A 16,397-nucleotide genomic window follows, 5' to 3' on the forward strand; every position below is an offset into this window, starting at 1 on the left:
CTCTGAGACAGATGTTGGATGTAACTCTGAGCTGGATGCTGGATGTAACTCTGAGGCAGATGCTGGATGTAACTCTGAGCTGAATGCTGGATGTAACTCTGAGCTGGATGTTGGATGTAACTCTGAGACAGATGCTGGATGTAACTTTGAGCTGAATGCTGGATGTAACTCTGAGACAGATGCTGGATGTAACTCTGAGCTGGATGTTGGATGTAACTCTGAGCTGGATACTGGATGTAACTCTGAGCTGGATGCTGGATGTAACTCTAAGCTGGATGCTGGATGTAACTCTGAAACAGATGTTGGATGTAACTCTGAGCTGGATGCTGGATGTAACTCTGAAACAGATGCTGGATATAACTCCGAGCTGGATGCTGGATGTAACTCTGAGCTGGATGTTGCATGTAACTCTGAAACAGATGTTGGATGTAACTCTGAGCTGGATGCTGGATGTAACTCTGAAACAGATGCTGGATATAACTCCGAGCTGGATGCTGGATGTAACTCTGAGCTGGATGCTGGATGTAACTCTGAGACAGATATTGGATGTAACTCTGAGCTGGATGCTGGATGTAACTCTGAGACAGATGCTGGATGTAACTCTGAGCTGAATGCTGGATGTAACTCTGAGCTGAATGCTGGATGTAACTCTGAGACAGATGTTGGATGTAACTCTGAGCTGGATGCTGGATGTAACTCTGAAACAGATGCTGGATATAACTCCGAGCTGGATGCTGGATGTAACTCTGAGCTGGATGCTGGATGTAACTCTGAGCTGGATGCTGGATGTAACTCTGAGACAGATGTTGGATGTAACTCTGAGCTGAATGCTGGATGTAACTCTGAGACAGATGCTGGATGTAACTCTGAGCTGGATGCTGGATGTAACTCTGAGACAGATGTTGGATGTAACTCTGAGCTGGATGCTGGATGTAACTCTGAGACAGATGCTGGATGTAACTCTGAGCGGGATGCTGGTTGTAACTCTGAGCTGGATGTTGGATGTAACTCTGAGCTGGATGCTGGATGTTACTCTGAGACAGATAGTGGATGTAACTCTGGATGTAACTCTGTTGTCTTCCGGACCGCATAAAAAATTACAAACTATTATCTCGGATGGTGCCCACTGCGATTGTGTCCTTGCTTATAAATATCTGGGCATCTGGATAGACAACGGGCTGTCTTTTAGAAAGCATATTGATGAGTTAGTGAAGAAATTAAGAATAAAAATAGGCTTCTTCTATATAAATAGGTCCGCCACTCACTTAACAGTAGAAATAATGTAATTCAATCGACATTCCAGCCGGTTCTAGGCTATGGTGACATCATCTATATGAATGCAAATGCCGCTTCATTAAAGCCATTAGATGCAGTTTACCATAGCACACTTCGTTTTATCACGGGCGACAAATTCAGTACACATCATTGCATTCTTTACCAAAAAGTAGGCTGGCCCTCTTTGAAGTTACGCAGGTTGATTCATCGGCAGGCTGTATCACATCCAGCCGTGATTGGGAGTTCCATAGGGCGGCGTACAATTGGCCCAGCGTTGTCCGGGTTTGGCCGGGGTAGGAAATCATTGTAAATAAGAATTTGTTCTTAACTGACTTGCCTAGTTAATAAAGGTTAAATAAAAATACAAAAAAACGCCCTATTTTTATTTAAAAGCGCTCTTACAAAAACTCCTGCCAATACCTTAACTCCGTCTATAACCATTAGACATACGAGTTACCATACTCAGTATCAGGGATAGCTAAATCTAGAAAGGCCTCCAGTCTCCTCAGAGTTAGGTACAACTGCTTTTAGTTTCTTTGCACCCCATGTATGGAACAATCTACTGAGTTCCCCACAACTGAATGTTATGGTACCTCGTTGAGAGTTAAAAATGTTGATTGGGGACCTGAATGTGATTGTTTTTCTTTAATAAATGTGTATTTTTTTAAATGTGTATTAGCAGGGTGATATAGACCTTGGTCCCAATGGGAATCCCTGTTAATATCAAAGTTAAATTAAATTAAATTAAAAAATGAGTTTAATATTTGAATCAACTGTGTAGTGTCAGGGCAAAATCAGTCTGAGCCCTTTTACGTGGTTTGAAGACAGATGGAATATCCATGATCATCATAAAACGTTGATCATCATGGAATATCTAAATGGTATCCATCATCATCATCGTCATCATCCTCATCAAGCTTTGATGATTTGAATCAGGTGTGTAGTGCTAAGGGTCCCCACGTACAGGGTTAAGAAGCACCATTTAGAAGAATAGCCCTTTATCAGCGAAGTTGATCAATTGCAGAAATAATATGCAATGTCAAGGTGACTAGTACATATAATATCCACATTAGCATATTACTAAGTATACTTGTCCAACACATCACTTAATACTTTGTAGTGAACGAGTTTGGATATTGTGAGAGTATCTTTTTTCCCCCAACAATCTTCAGTTAGTTGGCGGACACCTTCTTTTCACAAATATTTGGCTGATAAGGCACATTCATCTTTGAGGTATATGACAACCAACATAACAAAATGAAATTGACAAAGGACCAAAGTCTTGACTTAAATATGTAATTTATTTGCATTTGCGAATTCTCCCCCTCGCTTCCAGTGCAATGGAAAGTAATTGCATTGGATTCTGACAAATAAGAGAGAAGAACCAGGTGTGTGACAGTTCCAAGTCTGTACCCACCTCCCTGTGTTATGATGCCATTAGCAGTAAAGCCACAGCTGCTGGCAGACTCAGTCTAAATGTGTGGTGGAGAATACTAGTGGTGCTAACAGTGTGCTAATCACAAGTTCTTTGTTCTTTACTCTTCAGATCTCCATTAGTTGGCACCTTAGCCGCCGCTAGTCTTCCTGGGGTCCAGTTAAGTCTGGAGACATTCTTATGTTCTAAGTTCTGGAGACTTGTAAGATGGAAGGAAAGGCAGGTACTGGAAGAACTTGAACCTCTGTAAACAGTTAGTACAAAACGGTATATCGTAGCAGGACCGTTCTGTCATCGTGCTGCCTTCCTCTGTCACTTTCTTACGCCAACTTTTAATGCCCCTCTCTTTTTCAGTGCCTGTAAAAATTAAAATGATTGCAACTTCCTCATGAATCCATGTAAATCCAATTGTGGCCATAACATGACTGTGAAATCAGTGTCTGGATGAGCGTTGCACATGTGGAATGTAATCATATGGATGTATACTGTTGTTGTATTGGCTCACCTGGAATCGTATTGTCCAATACAAATCCAAAGAACCCACCGATGAACATATGCGTAGTGAAGAGAACAACTATAACTTGGTCCAGTTCTTTTACCCCTGTGAATACAAAGATATGGTTATCTACAGTACAAACCAGCTTTGTTTCACCTATCATTGCATGGTTCTCCGCCTTACTTGTTTCAATAGATGATTTTGGAACAAGAGAACCAGGATATTGCTTTGGGGGCATTTGTGCCTTACCTGGAAATTAATCTAGCAGAATGTCTAATGTGGAACCATGTACAGTACCTTCAGAAAGTATTCACACCCCTTGAATTTACAGGCTCAATTTCAAATTGATTAAATTGAGATGTGGTGTCACTGGACTACACACAATTTCCCATAACTTAAAAGTGTAATTATGTTTTCAGAAATGTTTACAAAATAATTAAATGAAAGCCGAAATGTGTTGAATCATAAGTATTCAACACCTTTCTTATGGCAAGCCTAAATAAGTGCAGGAGTAAAGATTTGCTTAACAAGTCACATAAGTTGCATGGACTGACTGTGTGCAATCTTAACATGATTTTTGAATGACTACCTAATCTCTGTACCCCACACATACAACTATCTGTAAGGTCCTTCTGTTGAGCAGTGAAATTCAAATACAGATTCAACCATGAAGACCAGGGAGGTTTTCCAATGCCTCGCAAAGGGCACCTATTGGTAGATGGGTAAAAATAAATAGAGAAAACATGGAATATTCATTTGAGCATGGTGAAGTTATTAATTACATGTTGGATGGTGTATCAACACACTCAGTCACTACAAATATACAGGTGCCTTTCCTAATTCAGTTGTCGGAGAGGAAGGAAAGCACTCAGGGATTTTAAAACTGTTACAGAGTTTATGGCTGTGATAGGAGAAAACTGAGGATGGATCAACAACATTGTGGTTACGCCATAATACTAACCTAAATGACAGAGTAAAAAGATGGAAGCCTGCACAGAATAAAATATTCATAAACATGCATCTTGTTTGCAATAAGGCACTAAAGTAAAACTGAAAAACATGTGGCAAAGAAATGTACTTTATGTCCTGAATATATATAATTGTGTTTGGGGCAAATCCAACACAACACATCTCTGAGTACCACTCTTGATATTCTCAAGCACGGTGGTGGCTGAATCATCTTATGGGTATGCTTGTCATTGGCAAGGACTAGAGAGTTTTGTAGGATAAAAAGAAAAAGAATAGAGCTAAGCATAGGTAAAATCCTAGAGGAAAACCTGAATGTCTGCTTTCCAACAGACACCGGGAGACAAATTCACCTTTAGCCAGACAATAACCTAAAACATAAGGCCAAATATACACTGGAGTTGCTTACCAACATGACATTGAATGTTCCTGAGGCACCTAGTTAGAGTTTTTACTTAAATCGTCTAGAAAACCTATGGCAAGACTTCGCTGTCTAGCAATGATCAACAACCAACTTGACAGAGCTTGAAGAATTATTTTAAGAATAATGTATAAATATTGAACAATCCTGGTTTGCAAAGTTCTTAGAGACTTATCTAGAAAGACTCACAGCTGTAATTGTTGCCAAAGGTGATTCTAATATATTGACTCATGGGTGTGAATACTTCTCTATTAAACTTTGAAATAATTTGCTACAAAAGAAAATGTAAACCATGTTTTTTCTTTGACATTTTGGGTTATTGAGTGTAGATGAGTGAGAGAAAAAAACACATCAAAATGGACCTGTACAGTAAACAATAATCCGGGAAGGTGGTGAGGCATCAGTCAATAGTTCAGATACACGGCTTAGCTCCTGTAATTCCCAGGGGTGTACTTTGTGCATGTAACAAGATCCTGTATAATAACCACCATGTTTAACCAATGCAGCAGCTGTGCTGTAAGAATCCTAACAGGATGGTGAAGGGGGAGGGAGGTGAGGACAGGTGAAGTCAATAAGTAGCACTAGTAAGCCGGCTGGTCGTCGTAGCCGACTGTCCAGGTGGAGCCTAAACCGGGTCATCTGCCAGATTTTTGTCACGCACTGACACTGAGGTTGGCCAAGAGGATTTGAAGGTAAGCAGTCCTGACCTGATGAAACCAGACAAGACTGGTGCGTATGTGTGTCATCGCATACAGTCAGCTTATCCCATATATTAATCCTATATACTACAGTGATAAGATGGCGCCAGAGAGGATGGCTGACGTTTTACATGCCCGTAATGAATTGTGCTATTTTGTTCGTTTTTTTGTGATGTTTGTAAACTTATTTTAAAACTTATTTTGTACATAATGTTGCTGCTACCGTCTCTTATGAGCAATAATAACTTCCGGACATCAGAACTGGGATTACTCACCACAAACTGGAAGAAGCTTTTTCCTTTAACGAATCCGACGAGAAGGATATACTGCTTTCCTGGGAACAGGCCCAGATCCCCGTCATTTCCGTGAAGAAATGACGGAGGAAAAGAGGATACCAATCGGGATGCCTTTTGAGAATCCGTAGGCAAGCGTGTAAACTCCCACTGCCATCAATTCTACTTGCTAACATGCAATCATTAGAAAATAAAATTGATGACCTACAATTCCGATTATCCTAAAAACGGGACATTAAGAACTGTAATATCTTATGAACGACGACACGGATAATATAGAGCTGGAGGGATTTTCAATGCACCCCGGCAGAACAGAGAAGCTACATCTGGTAAGACGAGAGGTGGGGGTTTTCGGTCTTTCTGTCAATAACAGCTGGTGCACGATGTCTAATATTAAAGAATTATTGAGGTATTGTAGAGTACCTTAAGCTGTAGACCACACTATCTACCAAGAGAGTTCTAATCTATATTATTCGTAGCCATCTATTTACCTCCACAGGCCAATGCTGAGATACCGCACTCAACCAACTCTATCTGACCATAAATCTGGCCATAATTCTGTCCTCCCGATTCCTGCTCACAAGCAAAAACTAAAGCAGGAAGTACCAGTGACTTGCTCAATACGGTAGTGGTCAGATGACGCGAATGCTACGCTACAGGACAGTTTTGCTAACACAGTCTGGAATACGTTCTGGGATTCATCCAATGGCATTGAGGAGTATACCATCTCAGTCATCGGCTTCATCAATAAGTGCATCAACGATGTTGTCCCCCACAGTGACCGTATGTACATATCTCAAACAGAAGCCATAGATTACAGGCAACATCCGCATCAAGCTAAAGGCAAGAGCTGCTGCTTTCAAGGAGCGGGACACTAATCCAGATGCCTATAGGAAATCCCTCTATGCCCTCAGACAAACCATCAAACAAGCAAAGTGTCAATACAGGATTAAGATTGAATCCCACTACACCGGCTCTGACGCTTGTCGGTTGTGGTAGGGCATGAAAAATATTACGGACGACAAAGGGAAACCCTGACACGAGCTGCCCAGTGACGCGAGCATACCAGATGAGCTAAATGCCTTTTATGCTCGCTTTGAGGCAAGAAACACTGAAGCATGTACGAAAGCACCAGCTGTTCTGGATGACTGTGTGATAACGCTCTCGGTAGCCGATGAGAGCAAGACTTTTGAACAGGTCAACATTCACAAAGCCGCGGGGCCAGATGGATTTATTTTCTTCAACTGACTGAGTTTGAATGAGTCTGTAATACCTACATGCTTCAAGCAGAACACCATAGTCCCTGTGCCCAAGGAAGCAAAGGCCACCTGCCCAAATGATAAACCGCCCTGTAGCCATGAAGTGCTTTGGAAGGCTGGTCATAGCTCACATCAACAGCATCATCCTGGATACCCTAGACCCACTCCAATTCGCATACCGCCCCAACAGATCCACAGATGACGCAATCTCAATTGCACTCCACACTGCCCATTCCCAACAGGACAAAAGGAAGACCTATGTGAGAATGCTGTTCATTGACTACAGCTCAGCGTTAAACACTGGCATCTGACCATAAGGTGCTACAGAGGGTAGTGCGTAGAACCCAGTACATCACTGGGGTCAAGCTTCCTGCAATCCAGGACCTATATAACAGGCAGTGTCAGAGCAAAGCCCATAAAATTGTCAGAGACTCCAGTCACCCAAGTCATAGACTGTTTTAACTGCTACCGCACAGCAAAGCGGTACCGGAGCGCCAAGTTTAGGACCAAAAGACTCCTTAATACAGATACTACCGCCAAGCCATAAGACTGCTGAACAATTAATCAAATGGCCACCAGACTATTACATTGACACCCCCCCATTTGTTTTGTACACTGCTGCTACTCTCTGTTAATTATCTATGCATAGTCACTTCACCCCTACCTACATGTACAATTTACCTCAACTAACCGCACACTGACTCTGTACCCCATGTATATAGCCTCATTATTGTTATGTTCTTGTGTTACTTGTTTTTATTTTTTACTTTAATTTATTGGTAAATATTTTCTTAACTCTTCTTGAACTGCACTGTTGATTAAGGGCTTGTAAGTAAGCATTTCACGGTACGGTCTACACTTGTTGTAGTCGGCACATGTGACAAATAAAGATTGATTTGATTTGATGTGACATAATCACCTGTGTCAATGATGCCTGGGTTTGAGTGGAACCAGGTGGGCAGCACCAGGCCACTGAAGGTTGAGAAGCCCAAGATGAGTAAGTTCCTGGAGGAGTTCAGGTCCACGTACTGTGGGGAGCAGAGGAACCCATTAGATTTGTATCTACTTCAACTTTAAGTTAAGTTCTTGAGAAAAATCCTATTCTCTTAAGCAATAACGACTTGACCAAGAGTTGTCTGATTTTACATCAGCCTTATCCTGGCTTCCTGATCATTTCACCACTCTACTGAATTAGTGGCAGGTCAGCTTCTCCGGTATTACTTGTTGTGCGGTAGCTGAGAGAACAGTCTATGACTTGGGAGGCAGTGATGCAACCAGTCAGGTTGACAATGCTCTCGACGGTGCAGCTGTATAACTTTTGAGGATCTGGGGACCCATGCCAAATCTCCCAAGGGGGAAAAGGTGTTGTCTTGCCCTCTTCACAACTGTCTTGGTGTGTTTGGACCATGATAGTTTGTTGGTGATGTGGACACCAAGGAACTTGAAACTCTCGACCCGCTCCACTATAGCCCCGTTGATGTTAATGGGGGCCTGTTCAGCCCATCTTTTCCTGTAGTCCACGATCAGTTCCTTTGTCTTGCTCACATGGAGGGAGAGGTTGTTGTCCTGGCACAACACTGCTAGGTCTCTGACCTCCTCCCTATAGGCTGTCTCATACATTTTTGCTGATCTGGCCTACCACTTTTGTTCATCAGCAAACTTAATGATGGTGTTGGAGTCGTGTTTGGCCATGCAGTTGTGGGTAAACAGGGAGTACAGGAGGGGACTAAGCATGCACTCCCGAGGGGCCACAGTGTTGAGGATCAGCATGGCAGATGTGTTGTAGCCTACCCTTACCACCTGGGGACGGCCCGTCAAGAAGTCCAGGATCCAGTTTCAGAGAGAGGTGTTTAGTCCCATGTTCCTTAGTTTAGTGATGAGCTTTGTGGGCACTATGGTGTTGAACGCTGAGCTGTAGTCAACAAAATTCTCACATAGGTGTTCCTTTTGCCGAGGTGTGGAAGGCTCGTGTGGAGTGTGATTGAGAATGCGTCATCTGTGGATCTGTTGGGGCGAACAGATCCATGCAAATGTCAGTGGGTCTAGTGTTTCCAGCATGATGTTGTTGATGTGAGACATGACCAGCCTTTCAAAGCACTTCATGGCTACCGACGTGAGTGCTACGGGGCGGTAATCATTTAGGCAGGTCACATTCACTTTATTGAGCACAGGGACTATGGTGGTCTGTTTGAATCGTAGTCCTGTATTTAGGCTTTGCCTATTTGATTGTTCGTCTGAGGGCATAGAGGGATTTCTTATAAGCGTCTGGATTAGTGTCCCGCTCCTCTAGCCTTTGGCTCAGTGTGGATGTTGCCTGTAATCCATAGCTTCTGGTTGGGACATGTATGTACAGTCACTGTGAGGATGAAGTCATCAATGCACTTATTGATGAAGCCGGTGACTAAGGTGGTATACTCCTCAATGCCATTGGATGAATCCCGGAACATATCACAGTCTGTGCTAGCAAAACAGTCCTGTAGCAGAGCATCCACTTCATTTGACCACTTTCGTATTGAGCGAGTCACTGGTACTTATGGTCAGATTTGCCAAATGGAGGTCTAGGGAGAGCTTTGTATGCGTCTCTTTGTGTGGAGTAAATGTGGTCTAGAGTTTTTTATCCTCTGGTTCCACATGTGACATGCTGGTAGAAATTAGGTAAAACAGATTTAAGTTTGCCTGCATTAACGCCCCCAACCACTAGGAGCACCGCTTCAGGATGAGCATTTTCTTGTTTGCTTATGGATTTATATACTGTAGCTCGTGATGAAGAAGGCGCAACAGCGGCTCTTCAACCTCAGGAGGCTGAAGACATTTGTCTTGGCCACTAAGACCCTCACAAACTTTTACAGATGCACCGCTGAGAGCATCCTGTCGGGCTGTATCCCCGCCTGGTATGGCAACTGCACCATCCACAATCACAGGGTTCTCCAGTGGGTAGTGCGATCTTCCCAAAGAATAACAGGACATCTACAGCACCCGGTATTACGGGAAGACCAAGAAGATCATCAAAGACCTCAGCCACCCGAGCAACGGCCTGAACAGGTGCATTAAAGGTGGGACAAAGAGACACTACACTATATGACTAAAAGTATGTTGACACCGGCTCGTCAAACATCGTCAAACATCTCATTCCAAAATCCCCACTTTGCAGCTATAATAGCCTCCACACTTCTGGGAAGGCCTTCCACTAGATGCTGGAACATTACTGCGGGGACTTGCTTCCATTCAGCCACTAGAGCCTCAGTGAGGTCTGGCACTGATGTTGGGCGATTAGTCCTGGCTTGCAGTCTGCATTCCAATTCATCACAAAGGTGTTCGATGGGGTTAAGGTCAGAGCTCTGTGTAGGCTAGTCATGTTCTTCCACACCAATCTCGACAAACCATTTCTGTATGAACCTCACTTTGTGTATGGGGGCAGTGTCATACTGAAACAGGAAATGGCCTTCGCCAAACTCACAGTTGTAAGATAGCATTCTACTGGCATCCTCTAAACCCAGATTCATCCGTCAGGCTGCAAGATGGTGAAGCGTGATTCATCACTCCAGAGAATGCATTTCCACTGCTCCAGAGTCCAATGCTTGGCAAGCTTTACACCTCTCCAGCCGACGCTTGGCATTGCGCATGGTGATCTTAGGCTTGTGTGCTGCTGCTCCACCATGGAAACCCATTTCATGAAGCTCCCGACAAACAGTTATTTGCTGACGTTGCTTTCACAGGCAGTTTGGAACTCAGTAGTGAATGTTGCAACCAAGGACAGATGATTTATATGTGCAACATGCTTCAGCACTCGGTGGTCCCATTCTGTGAGCTTGTGTGGCCTACCACTTCGCGACTGAGCCGTTGTTGTTGTTGCTCCTAGACTTTCCACTTCACAATAACAGCACTTACAGTTGACTTGTTGGAAAGGTGTCATCTTATGACAGTACCACGTTGAAAGTCACTGAGATCTTCAGAAAGGCCATTCTACTGCCAATGTTTGTCTTTGGAGATTGCATGGCTGTGTTCTTGGTTTTATACACCTGTCAGCAATGGATGTGGCTGAAATAGCCGAATCCACTAATTTGAAGAGGTGTCCACATACTTTTGTATATATAGTCTATTTATACTCCGGACTCTGACATTGCCGTCCTAATATTTCTATATTTCTTAATTCCATTCGTTTTCTGTTTAGATTTGTGTGTATTGTTGTGTATTGTTAGATATTACTGCATTGTTGGAGATAGGAACACAAGCATTTAGCTAAATATGTGTATATGACCAATACAATTTGATTTGATTTGTGGTCCACAGGAGACCCAGGTTCAAACTCATCAGGTCATAACGGCTTACAACTGGATCCTGGATCATAAAAATATTATTTATGTTTTCTTGGAAAGACTCAATACAAGTCCATAAGCTTTGGGTCACAGACAGTACAGAATTTTTTGAGGAACCACTGCTCCAGTTTGCCTTATAGCAGCCACACAGCTTGACAGCAAGCGCACAGCAGCCCCAGACCCCTGTTCAGGTGCTAATGCTTTATCAGTGCTTCGTGGATGAGCTGATTCGAATAATGGTTAGAAAATGTTTCAGTGTGAGAGGCTGCCCTCCCTAAACTCCCTTGCCAGCGGCATACCACCCTGCATACCGCTGCTGGCTTGCCTCTGAAGCTAAGCAGGGTTGGTCCTTAATGGGAAACCAGATGCTGCTGGAAGTGGTATTGGAGGGCCAGTAGGTGGCACTCTTCCCTCTGATTTATGGAGATCCCAGGGCAGTGAAAGGGACATTGCCCTGTGTAGGGTGCCATCTTTCATATGGGATATTACACCGGTGTCCTGACCCTCTGTGGTCACTAAGATCCCATGGCACTTAACATAAGAGTCCTGGCAAAATTCCTTACCTGGCCCCATTCCATCATGGCCACCTAATCCTCATTCCTAATTGGCATATGTCACTGCTTACCTCTCCTGCTGAGGGTTGAGGCTTACCTCTCCTCATGGTTGCCATGAGGTGAGTTTCCTCCTTACTATGCAAAGCACTTTGAGTACCTGAGTTGGTAGAAAAGCTCTATAATAAATGCAATCTATTATAACCTCTTCATGATGCTTCTGTGATGTTTGATAATACAGTCGGATCCAACATGATTGGCACCCTTGATAAAGATGAGCAAAAAAGACTGTATAAAATAAGTAATATAAATACTGAGCTATAATTTGTAAGCTAAAAAAAATGGTGGAATTATATTATTTTATACTAATATAATTCAAATTAAAATAAGTTTGTTTTCAAAACTATTGGCGCCTCTAAATATTATTATAAATGAAATCAAACAAAATCAAATCTGCATTACAATTAAACTTTTTTAAGTTGTAGCTTATAGAAGCATAAGGGACTCTATTGTGGCCTTCCATGGCTTCCTGTTTCACTGGGGAATAAAAATGAGGTAACACACATGTAAAATCCCTTTGTCATTCATCACCATGGATAAAGGGAAAGAACTCATAAATGAAAAGAAGGAAGTCACCCCCCTCCACAGACAACATATAATTATGAACACATAAGTTACGGCAAAAACATTTTTAGAATTACAGGACGCCACTGCCTGACAAAGGACAGAAGTCTTGTAGAGATGTATGATACATAATGATATTTTAAGCATATATCTATGCAGGTGTATTTTATCCTTGATGATACTTTATCAAAACACAGATGTATTGATCTAAACAGAACTTCAGTCAACCCATTTTTTCTATTACATGTTTTTTACCTGAAGGTTGGAGATTCCCACAGCTGCAATCATTCCAAACATGACGAGGAACATGCCTCCGATGACCGGATCTGGGATGGTGATGAAAACGGCCCCGAACTTCCCAACGAGTCCTAGGATAATCATCAGGAGACCAGCGGTCTGAAGGACCAGTCTGCTGCCAACCTGGCATGATGGGCACAACGAAGATGGCACAGCATTACAAGTCATTAATGATTAATGTATCTGGGCTATCAGTCATGATATCTGTGGCAGGCTGACAGGCTGGCAGCCTTATTTGGGCCCTGAGACATCAGGGTCCAAATAAAAAAGCTTAGATAGTCCTGCATGTTTTATCAGCCTCATGTAACTGCTATAGGAGGCTTTACAATAAAGTCATCATCACATTCCTATACTGAACGTGGCGCAAAATAGTCTATGGATAACATACTTTAGTGATGCCCAGTGCTGCAATGTTCTGGCTATAGGATGTGGTGCCGTTCCCGCTGCCCCACAGCGCTGCCAGGATGCAGCCAATGCCCTCCACAGCGATACCCCGGTTGATTGCATGGGTGGGCGGAGGAGGGGCACCGGACAGACGGGCACAGGCATAGTAGTCCCCAATGGACTCCATGGTGGAGGCAAGGACGCCAGCCATCATGCCCAACACCGAGGACACACTCACTGTGGGCATGCCCCATTGGCCTAAAGGGACAGAGAGTAGACAGATTATCACACACACATTCATCTGCACACGCATACACACACACAATATATATGTTTTCAAGCACATACTGTACATATCCTTTTAATGAAAATTATTTGGTGACACTGACAGAAAGATTTTTTAGAGACTTTCAACATTGTAATGTATTCTTTGACAGATACAAATGCTACAGTACAGAAGAGGTGAACTGGGAGAGATAAACTATGAATTCCTTACTCTTTGTGTGGTTTGCTCACAAATTCTTTGAGGCTGGGACACATAAACATATATTGCATGCTAATTAAACTGTGTAAACAACTGCCAAATGATGAAAACCAATAATTAGTTGGAAGTCATGTTCTATTCAAAAAGGTTGTGGTAGGCGACAAATAGTTTATTTTTGTTCCATCCAATACTTTCATAGCATTTGTATCACTTGCAGTTGCAGGAATGCCAGTTTAATGAGCTAGGTTATCTTGTTTGGCAGGTTCTAGGTTTGCGTCCAAAATGGCACCCTATTCCATACATGGTGCCCTACTTTTGACCACTAAGGGCCCTTGTCAAAATTATGTATGTAATGTAAAGGGTAACATTTAGGACACATGCCTAGATGAAAGAGGCTAACTCCAGTAGGTGAACTGACAGACAAGCCTCAATTACCTACCCTATTTTATGCAACAATCTCTCACAGTGTCACCGCGGAATTTTTCCTCTCCAGAAGTCAGAATTTTGAAGTGTTTTTGACACCCCGAGTTGCTCCCTCTGCTCAGCATCGTTCTGTTTCTCCAAACATCAAATTTTGAAGATGCTCCAATCGTGAAATTTAAAAGTTTTATGGTTTAGGATAGGGTTAAAACTTTATGATTAGGCATTCATCCCGAATGGTTAAAGAAGGGCTGAAGGCCCAGTGCAGTCAAAAACATGATTTCTCATGTTTTACACACTATGAGGTTGGAATAATACTGTGAAATTGTGAAAATTATTATAATGCCCTTTTAGTGTAAGAGCTGTTTGAAAACATTTCTGCCTGTTTTGGTGGGATAGAGTTTTGGCCTGCCTGGATACATTACCAGGCAATAAAATGCTTAATAGAACAATAAGAAAGTGTTCCAAACTTCTCTGCCAACAGAAATTCTTGCTTGAGAAATTGCTCTTGCTAAGAAGGTATTTTTGCTTCTTTTTGACCAATTTAATTTAAAACAGTCACAGTAAAATACTTAATTTTATATTGAGATTAAAATTAGGCCTTGAAGGTTTGGGATATATATACACACACAAAAGGAGGTCTACCCCAGGGGATGGTAATAGAGGGGAGGTATGTGAGGCGACGTTGACTCTCTCTGCTGGGAATACGGGAGCTGGGCACCTCGATACAGACAACTCTAAGTGGAGGTAATTAGAAGAAAGTGCCAACCAGCTGTGGAAAAGTGATTTTCTTCGTAATGTTTATTTTCTGTCTTATTAAAGTTGTTTTTGCAGACTAAAACCTTGCTGTCTCTGTGTCAATCTCTGCAAGCTCAAGCAAACACCCCACGGTTTACCACATTTGGTGGAGAATGCGGGCATCTCAGTAGCTTTGGGTGCCGTGGGGTTGAGTGTACAGAGATTACCATGGAGGAGCTGGTGGCTCAGTTCATCCTCAGCCAGCAGAAGCAACAGGCTCTCCAGAAGCAAGGACTGGAGGAGCAGCACCAACAAAACCGCAGACTGGTTGCGGAGGTAGCACAGATGAAGGTTGTGAGGGCTCAGGAGTCTGGCCCGAATCAGTTCCTGATTCCGTTAAGGGAGGAAGATGATGTGGAGTCATATTTGTGCACCTTCGAGAGGGCGGCCCAGAGGGAAGGATGGCCCCAGCCCAAGTGGCTCAGTCTGTTGGCACCCTAGCTCTCTGGGAAGGCCGAGAAGGCCTACTTTGATTTGAATACTGACCAGGACACGAATTATGAGGGACTCAAATGGGAGATACTGAGCCGTTATGGGTTCAATCTCGCACGCCGTGTACAACTGGTCCACGACTGGGCCTTTGACCCCACCCTTTCCCCCCATGCTCAGATGAGCGACCTGGTGCGCCTGACCAAGGGCTGCCTACTGACGGAAGTACCGTCCCTCCCGATGCTCGACAAGCTCCACCTGGATAAATACCTTCGGGCCCTGCCATACGAGATAAAAAAGACGGTGAGCATGCAGAGCCCCCCGAGCCTGGAGAAATTGCTGACGACTGTGGAAATTCATCAGAACACCCAGGACCTGCTGAGAGGGGCCCGAGCAGAGAGAGGAGACGCGGCGAGGCGGACGAACAACACAGAGAGAGGTGAAGGGCTGAAGGAGGCCCGACGTCGGCAGCTGCTGGACCCAGATCAGAGACGCTGCTATGAGTGCGGTGAGCCGGGCTATGAGTGCGTGGAGCTGTCCCGGCCAGGAGGAGGCCATGCCCTCCGCATCGGATGGCGAGTTACGTCACCTCCTGTTGGGTGCACACCGAGACGGCCCCTCCAATTTTTCCTGTACGAATCGATGGCATCGACACCAGAGCTCTGCTGGACTCCGGCAGAATGGTGATCCTGGCCCACCCGCATTGGCTCACATGAGAGGGGAAGGAAGAACCGGGGGATGAGGAGGTGACGTTGTCCTGTGTACACGGGGACATGAAGAGGTACCCAACGGTGCCAGTGAGGATAACCACCCCAAGGGGGGAGTGCCAGATGCGCGTGGGAGCTGTCCCTAACCTACCCGTGTCCATTATCTTCGGTCGAGACTGCCCTCTCTTCTAGGCCCTGTGGAGGAGGGACCTGGGGAGGCGAGCACGGGAGGTGGGAAGAAAAGGAAAAAGGATAGTGGCCTATGCAACCCAACCCCCGCCATGAGAGGTGTCCACTGGGCCCGAGTCAGACCGGAGGAGGGAGACGACCCCGCTCCGGCAAGCGAGCCACCATGCGAGGAAGACCTCAGGCTACCCTTTTTGGGGGTGGAGGCACTAGACAGACCTCCCAACACTGGAATCCTCACGGGTCAGTTTGGGACGGCCCAGTTAGAAGACCACAATCTCCAGAGCACTAGGGGCCAGGTCATTGCGGTGGATGGCGTACTGTTACCTGGGGTAAATGATTGGCACTACCCCCACTT

General features: G+C 44.1%; 1 protein-coding gene across 1 annotated transcript in view; it reads right to left on the reverse strand.

Moving 5' to 3' along the window:
• Positions 1–2,576: 2,576 nt before the first annotated feature.
• The window catches only part of si:dkey-106n21.1 (solute carrier family 23 member 1), an 83,377-nt gene continuing 69,556 nt past the window's right edge, over positions 2,577–16,397 (reverse strand). The window contains exons 8-12 of the mRNA XM_064928887.1: positions 13,020–13,273; positions 12,590–12,754; positions 7,763–7,871; positions 3,216–3,311; positions 2,577–3,067 (exon numbers count right to left, since the gene is read on the reverse strand). Of these exons, the coding sequence (XP_064784959.1) occupies positions 2,889–3,067; positions 3,216–3,311; positions 7,763–7,871; positions 12,590–12,754; positions 13,020–13,273 (803 nt within the window). The 3' untranslated portion in view covers positions 2,577–2,888. The remainder of the gene's footprint in view (positions 3,068–3,215; positions 3,312–7,762; positions 7,872–12,589; positions 12,755–13,019; positions 13,274–16,397) is intronic.

Source organism: Oncorhynchus masou, chromosome 22 (assembly GCF_036934945.1).
Source record: "Oncorhynchus masou masou isolate Uvic2021 chromosome 22, UVic_Omas_1.1, whole genome shotgun sequence".
In the NCBI taxonomy this organism is placed as follows: domain Eukaryota; kingdom Metazoa; phylum Chordata; class Actinopteri; order Salmoniformes; family Salmonidae; genus Oncorhynchus; species Oncorhynchus masou.